Source organism: Euphorbia lathyris, chromosome 7, assembly GCF_963576675.1.
Source record: "Euphorbia lathyris chromosome 7, ddEupLath1.1, whole genome shotgun sequence".
Taxonomy (NCBI): domain Eukaryota; kingdom Viridiplantae; phylum Streptophyta; class Magnoliopsida; order Malpighiales; family Euphorbiaceae; genus Euphorbia; species Euphorbia lathyris.
This window is the reverse complement of record NC_088916.1, coordinates 7,530,659-7,539,046: the sequence shown is the minus strand read 5'-3', so window position 1 is coordinate 7,539,046 and position 8,388 is coordinate 7,530,659. Positions and strand designations below refer to the sequence as shown.

At 31.2% G+C, this 8,388-nt stretch overlaps 1 protein-coding gene across 1 annotated transcript; it reads right to left on the bottom strand.

The window, feature by feature from the left end:
- Positions 1-4,390: 4,390 nt before the first annotated feature.
- LOC136201484 (uncharacterized) lies at positions 4,391-7,864 on the bottom strand. The gene is made up of 7 exons (XM_065992160.1): positions 7,406-7,864; positions 7,156-7,322; positions 6,817-7,028; positions 6,198-6,452; positions 5,989-6,075; positions 5,704-5,876; positions 4,391-4,844 (listed from the first exon to the last, which is right to left on the bottom strand). The coding sequence occupies exons 1-7, from the start codon at positions 7,783-7,785 to the stop codon at positions 4,733-4,735; spliced, it is 1,386 nt and encodes a 461-aa protein (XP_065848232.1). The 5' UTR covers positions 7,786-7,864; the 3' UTR covers positions 4,391-4,732.
- Between the last annotated feature and the right edge of the window lie 524 nt (positions 7,865-8,388).

Below are 8,388 nucleotides of genomic sequence, written 5' to 3'. Positions count from 1 at the left end.
TTTGCTACCCTTGATGAATGTTGTTTGCTTTATCGAAAGAAGCATATCTCGTGATAAAAAAACAAAGGATAAGATGCAAAAATACGTTTAATAGTTACCGCTAGGAGCAATTTTACTTAAAATGGTTTACTCCTCGTAGTCAAGAGTAATTTTATTCCTAATGTTGACAAGTTGGATTAATTTCAGATATTATTGTAAAATGCAGATATTTTGTTTTTTATTCTATAGCCGAATTCTAAAAAAAAGAAATCATATTTTTTTTATTTAATAATAGAATAAAGATTAATATTTTTTAAATTCGGTGAAATATTTGAATTTTTTTTTTGTCAAATTCGTATAAAATATAATATTTTTTTATTTCTTTTCACGTCTGTTACTAATGATTGATGAATTATTTCTGAAATTAACCCAACTTGTCAATGTTAGGGGTAAAATTGTTCTTGGCTATCAACGTTAGACTTAAAATGATACAATTTTAGAGGTTAGAGATGAAATTGTTCCTGACTGTAAATGTTGGAGGTATTTTTACATCTTATCCTAAAAAAACAAACAAAAAGAAGAGTTGGACAAATAAGTTATATTGGTACTTTGGTATTTAATAAGGAGGTGCCTTCTATGGTTATTTTGTTTTTTACAAAGTAAAGTTTACTTTATTTTTTTCACCATTAGATGATGATGGACTTTAACAAAGTAAGTTCATCCAATGGTGGTAAAAACAAAGTAAGACTTACTTTGTCAAAAACAAAGTAACCATAGCCTAACCAATATTAAAAAAAAAAGAATCAATTTGGAAGACCAGAGCAGTTTTATAATACATCATTTGCTTCCTGAATTTGTTCAAGAAGCTTAATTGGTCCCCTGAACTTTCAAAAAAGTCCTGATAGCTCCTGAACTTGCATAAAATGTTCAGATAGTTCTCTGAACTTACATAAAATGTGATCAATTGATCATTCGATCACAAAAAAGTAAGTTAAATATGAAAGATGTATTCCATGCATCTTAAAATGTTATTACATAATTCAAAAATAGATTAAAAAGGAAGTTATCACTTGCTCAACTATAAAACTTGTCTTCTCTAATATTAGAACCGCATACCCCGATTTTGATCAGGGTACTTTTTTAGGACTCGTGCAATACATCTTCCGCATTTAACTTATTTTTTTGCAACCGAGTGATTAATTGATTACATTTTGTGCAAGTTAGAGGGCTTACGTAACATTTTATGCAAACTGAAGGGACTATTAGGATACTTTGAAAGTTCAGAGGGTCAATCAAACTTTTTGGATAAGTTCAGGGAGCAAATGATGTATTAAGCCAATTTTATCCCTGACATGATAAATAATGCGATTATGCTATATACGTTTGTAATTTGATTAATTTTATTCATAATTATAATCATACATTGTGCTGTTATTGTTATATCTACTCCACTTATACGTTATGTTAACATTCATTATCAAATCTGCAGATCAAATACAAAATTTTTTATTTAAAAAATATTTAAAAAGATATCCGTATCAAAGAAATGTTGATCAAATACAATCTTTTTTTTATTAAAAAAGATATCCATATTTACACGTGTTTCTGATTTGGTGTAGGATATGAGATAGTTTTTCTTTTAAATAATTTTTTTTATATGTGTTTTTGAGCCATTACTAATGAATGATAATAATAATACACATATGAAGTAGATATATGAGATTCATGACTTCATATGGTGTTTTGTTAATAATAGTTGAAAATTGGTCTAATTTTTAAACATGAAAAGTAAAATTCACTAGATTTTCTAATATTACTGGTAAAATTGGAATATTATAAATGTTAAGGGTAAAATCATTTAGATAGTATGTTCTTAGATGTCAATGATAAACATTACACTTCATCTCATTTGAAAGAAATTTTTAATGCCCTCTATTTTTTCGTGAATTTAAGTTTCTTAACTTTTTTTTAATGGAGCTAACTGAATTGTTACAAATTACAATGAGTGAAAATGAGCTGTTTAGAGTTTTTAATGTACTTATTTGAAAGATTAAAAATTAGTAGATTGGAGGCTTATATAATTAAAAAATAAAGACTAAAAAAACAAATTTATTTTTGATAATTCTTTAAATTATAGTTGCGGTTTCAGACTTTTATATATATATATATATATATATATATATATATATATATATATATATATATATATAATTAATTAATACTACATCCGTTCCATAATATACAAATTAAGAAATACAATTAATGTAGAACCTAATTAATAAATTTTATATTGGTTAATTTAAAAAAAAATTCTCTCATATAATGGTTGGGCAATAAGCATTGGAATGTGAAAAAACACATAGATCAAGACAAAATATTTAATGCTTAGACCAAAAAACTAAACTAAAAATTTTTGGAAAACCAAAACGACTTATATTTTGGGGAAAAAATCACATTCTAAAACGACTTATATAATGGGATGGAGGGAGTATATTTTTTCTTGGAATCCAATCCTTCGTTTTTTTTTATTGAAGTTTGAATAGAACTAAAATAACCAAATGCTTATTTAGACAAAAATTTAATTTTAAAACGACTTATATAATGAGATGAAGGGAGTATATTTTTTTTTATTGAAGTTTGAATAGAACTAAAATAACCAAATGCTTATTTAGATAAAAATTTAATTTTAAAATGACCGAGTTTAATGAAATTGATATTGGTATCAGCCTGGTCCAAATCCGTTAAAACTCGTCAAAAAACCTATTTTTGGGCGGACTGGACCGACCCGGGCCGACTTATCTTATTAATGTTAAGGCCTAATATATCTGCAACCTCACAAATTGTCCAAAAACGGTAACTGACTTCTGAACTTTAAATTATTACAACTAACTCTCTCAACTTGTTTATTTGGAACAAATAACCACTCAAATAGGTTAATATTTGTGATTTTCAGAATTTTTTTTTTTTTTTTACCATTGTGTTAATATATCAGTAGATTAGTTAGATGTAGTAACTGATATTTTGGAAATCTTTTATTTCTGATGTAATATTAAGTTGAATGTTTTTTTTTTTAGATTTAGGGGTTATTTATTCCAGTACAGTTTTGGGACAACTTGAGGAGACCGTGAATGTATTACGCCTAATGTTAATTATAAAATTTATATAATTACATGTTAAATGTAAATTGATTTTTTTTTTTTTTGTTAAAATTATATATTATCTTAAATGGATTTATATGGACTGAACTTGAAATTTGAAGTTTAAACTCAAGCGTAGTCAAATCCGAACTTGTCTAAATTAACAGTCCGCTCAACTGAACAGGCGGAACTTGAGTTGGGATTCTTAGATGAAAGTCCACTTGTCCTAGACTGAACCCAGTGCATGAACACGTCTACATATTTAACAGAAATATAATGTTCATTTTGGTAACAAAAAGTACAACATTTCTCTTTATTTGTAATTGTGAAACCATAACTTATTTAAATGGGTAAATATTAATCTCTTATTTTGAAAAACAAATTATAAACTCTATGTTCTTGTCATTGTTAAGAGTTTTATCCGTTATATCCAGCATAAATAGTTAGACAGAAAAAAACAACAACGTCATTTTGTATTCCCTATGAAAGCTAAAATATATTTAATTAAAAATCTAAAAAAACAGATAAAATGATTAACAGTGAAATGATAGAAACTTTATAATAATATGTTTTTTAAAATAAGAAGACTAAAAGATGTCGCATAAAAAGATGAAAACTAACTAATAAATTATTTAGGTGAAAAATGAAAAAAAAGAAACAAGAATAAAATTATGCTGAAAACTAAATACAAGAAATCTGAAATGTTTTGCAGAATAAAATCTCAGATAAGTCGGGTAAATTACACCCATAGCCACTGAACTTTGCTTTTTTTAACAGTATGAACACTAAATTTCAAAACTTAATATAACAGCCACTCAACTTTACACTTTTTTAACATTCCCACTAAGCTTTAACTAATTCCTCAAAATGATCCTTAACAACCTCCAAATGAAAGTATTTAAGAATTAAAGTTATCCAGAACAACATTTACCATAAAACCACATTTTCTATTTTATAAAATCACTATTTTTGGAACTTTCTCTCTAAAAATTCACTTTCTCTCCTAACCAAACAACATCTAAATAACCTCAAAACAAAAATTTTCAAGAATTAAAGTTGTTTAGAATATAATTAATTCCTAGAATTTTTCGTTTTGAAGCCGCTAACGGTCATTTTGAGGCGTTGAGTGGTCACATGTGTTAAAAAGTATAAAATTGAGTGGCTTTTATGTTAAGTTTTGAAGTTCAGTGGTCATACCATTAAAAAAAGCAAAGTTTCGTAGCCACGGGTGTATATTACCCAAAAAGAAGCATGAAAAATCAAATAAATCCCTATAAAAGAAGCATGAACAATCAAAATTCAAGCATGGAACTTGGATCACAGTTCCAGAATTCTTAAACACAGTTAATAAATCATGTATTACAATTCATACTGTTAAGAATTTCGGTTTCTAAAACATTAAATTTGAAAAACTAACACCTCATTTCTGAAAAAAAGTGAAAGAAGGTTATTTCTGAAAAGTGAGATTATTTTCTACAATCAAAATACATATCCTACCTCATCTACATGTTCAAAAGTTGAGGCTATGAAAAACTCAAAATTATCAAGTCAATCAATTTTCCGATTTCCGATTTATGATCTCAGATTTCCGTATATATAAATAACAAGATGTATTGTTATCTCATCAGAGGAACTAAACACCTCATTTCAGCTCCGTTTCCATTGGCTAAGTAATAAATTTTCTTCCAATTCTCGTCGGAGAATGCTTCTCGCCGTACTAATCTTTGCCTGCACATAACAACATTCACTTTCAATAAATCATTTTCCTCACAATAAATCAGCTTTCAGAAAATGAGAATATACATGGATAACATAGTCCACTTGGGAGGGTATAGTTAGTATTTTCTAACTCCTATAGAGGTAGTGAGCACCGAGCCGTGCTCAATTTTACGGGTAATTCAGGTATGTTGCAGGGTATTTCTAGAACGAGGAAAGCTTTGGCTCTACTCTTTGATTAGAGAACAACTTAGGTTCTGAGTAGGACTGAGCTCGGAGCTTGAAGATTGTTGAACTGGAGATTCTTCACAGACAGTATTATCACGACAAAAAGCTCTATGGCGACATGCTTTTAGTTGAAGCCTTAATGTTAAAATGGGTGAGAAAACAACTTGACAAAATTTCAAATAGTTACTCCGGGAAAAAGCTAATATTTGACCTTGTACTAGGCACAATTTGTCACTTTGATCCCTTAATACTTAAATCTCGGCGCAGTTCGCCTCTAATTGTCATAAATATAATTAGCCATTGACAGAAATTTTGGACAGTTCTGTATTACCCGTGTTCCTACACAATAGGAGAAAATAGTTTGACCCCTTGCTGATGGGTATAAATCTCTCAAGGGTCAAGTTTCTATCAAGGATCAAAATTCAGGAAAAGTTGAAATTCAGTGGCTAAATATATCGATATTAAAGTACAATGATCAAAGTGACAAACTGTGCCGAGTATTAGGGCTAAATTATACCATTTACCGTAATCTATACCTTATCATCGCTTAAAAATAAATCATTGCTTTGAGAGCAATCATAAAGTTAGCTATATTTTCATTACTAATAGATAACCCAGTAATCGCAATATTTCATTTACATACCTAAGGTAATAATGACAGACAGTAGCTGCTTCATCTAAAGTGTAGCGGGGCAAGTTGACACGAGCATCCGCAGGAACATCTGGCAAGTGTTGCCGCAGCTTTCCAATGGCTGTAGAATGAGAGAAAGCACCCACCATCATCTCATTATGCATCATCGACCTAAAAGCATTTACCTGCAAAGTGAAATAGCTTTTTCAAACAATGAAATGTACTAACAGTTGTACTATCGGACACAAGAATCCAAAAGTCAACCAAATAATAACACAGGTAAGCAGTTATACTAACCGTTGCAAGTTCTCTTGCATGAATTGGTCGACAAGAACGAATAGTTACTGGCTCTTCATACTCGCTGAACGTAAACCAGTTATTATACTGGACAAAAGTCGCAGAAAAAAAAATCAGGAATTAGATGCTTGCAATAGAACACTAAAAATGAAATCCTCCAACAAACTTAACAATTCAAAATTGAGGAATTATTTCAGCATCCATCTTACCTGGTCAACTGCAATGAGCACTGGAATATCCTTCACAAGTGACAATTCTTTTCTTAACCGAACTACCACTCCAACTGCTGCATGCGTGTGCTTGATTCCTATTTGAATCAAGTCATATAACGTTGATCCTTCGGGAATTTCCATGGAATCAACACCTTTCAGCCACCCCACACCAGCACCTTCTCCAAGTGGAATAGGATCGAATATATGACATGGTAATTGCTTTAACTTGGAATCATTGTATTTCAGAAAATCCTGGAAAAAAAATTGAACTATGTGACAAATAGACAACAACAAATGCTTATCGCGAAACTTAATTACATAGTAAAGATATGATCACTTCCTCTTCATAGTTAAGTCCTATGTTGCACGGACTGTCTTTAGTAGCGTTTCTGCAACTTGTGGCCCTATCCGTTTCGTGTCCATGTCTGTTTTCGTTTGTATGTTATTTTATGAAGATTATGTTTTAGAAATTGCGTTTCTTTTGTCAGTTTCTGTGTCCGTGCAAGATAAGTATAAGCCTAGGGTTATTCAAATCTGACAATCCAATAGTAAAGCAAACAACAGCTCTATAGATTATCATGAATTTCCTAATAGTGAAGAGGTTTGAAATTCTTGCCTTGAGAATATTTTCTGCCTGAACAGGTGTGTCCCAAAGACCAGTCTCTGGATTTTTGTAGAAAAAGCCACCATGAGTCCATTCCCGTCCTCTCGGTACATAAAGCACCAGCCAACCCTCATCACGAGCCCAATGAACAAGCATTGCAAGCGCAATACTCTTCCCACAGCTAACAGGACCATCCAATACAATTTGCCTTTTCACTTTTGGAGCTGAAAATTGAGCAAATAGTCAAAATTCAACAAGGCTGAGACATCAATACACAGAGAGAACAAAATACCTATTAATTAGAAGTACAAACTACCAAAAAAGCGAAACGATTAAGAAAAACAAGCACACCTTTAGCATTAGAAGAAACCAAGGGAGGATCAACAATTCGCCTAAAATTGTCTCGAAGATCCAAAAAACTCTGCCTAACAAGCAGAGCTCTACGCATAGATTCTTCAAATTCTTTCACCATTCCCGTCGGCAATCCCTCTGGTAATGCCCCATTCAGCACATCCTCACTTAATAAATAAAAAATCATTTTCAAAACAAGAAAGAAATCATAGACAAGTTAATTAAAATAGAGCAACGCCACAAAAAATACCTCAATTTAAAATAGGTGCAGGCATCTTTACGAGTGAGCTGAGAAAGAGAAGCAGTGGCAGTAAAAAGAGGACGATTATTAGGACCAACATCGAGTGAACGGTTTTTCTCATCCTCAGCTAGACGGCGGGCTCGCATAGCCCCTTCGTCGGTGAGGGTAGGATTAAGATCATCGGCGGCGGCAGAATGTTCATCATTGGATTTCTTAGATTTCTTAGTGGGTTTCTGATCAGATTTCTTGGCTTTAGAGACGGGGGATTTGGTAGAGAAGAAGAAGATGTGATTGTAATCGAAAGAAGAAATTGAAGAAATAGGTTTTGGAGTCGATAGGAGATTGATTTGGGGTTTCCTGAGTGCGGCTCGAAGAATGTGAGCGAACATGTCTCCTCTTCGTCGTAGAGACGAAGTGAGAGAGAGGTTTTGGGTTTTTAGTTGAGTGACTGATGCGGACACTGTAAAAAAGCTCTCTCAATGTAAATTTCACTGATTCTTATTCCAATTTTCAGAATTGTATTAGATTAAAGGCATAACACCCATTTAGGTCCGTGAACTAAGGTTTTAAAATCAATTAGAACTTTAAACTATCAAAATCATCAATCGAGTCTTTGAACTAATCCAAAATCATCAATTGAGTCCCCATTTTAAACAAAAATCATCAATTGAGGCCTCGTCGAAAATCATTCGGATGAATAATTTTAGACCTTTTCCCGAACTCATTTTGAACCAACACAAATACTATTAAAATCTATATTAAATAATCACGATTTCTGATTTTAGATTAGGATGAGGGACTCAATTGGTGATTTTTTCTTAGTTCAAGGATATGATTGGTGATTTTGATAGTTTAGGGTTTTAATTGACTTTGAAGCTTTAGTTTGGGGACCTAAAAGAGTATTATGCCTAGACTAAATTCATTTTAAATACGCTTAATGCATATTTACATAGTTAAATTTGTCAAGTTTTATCTATTGATACCTTTACGGG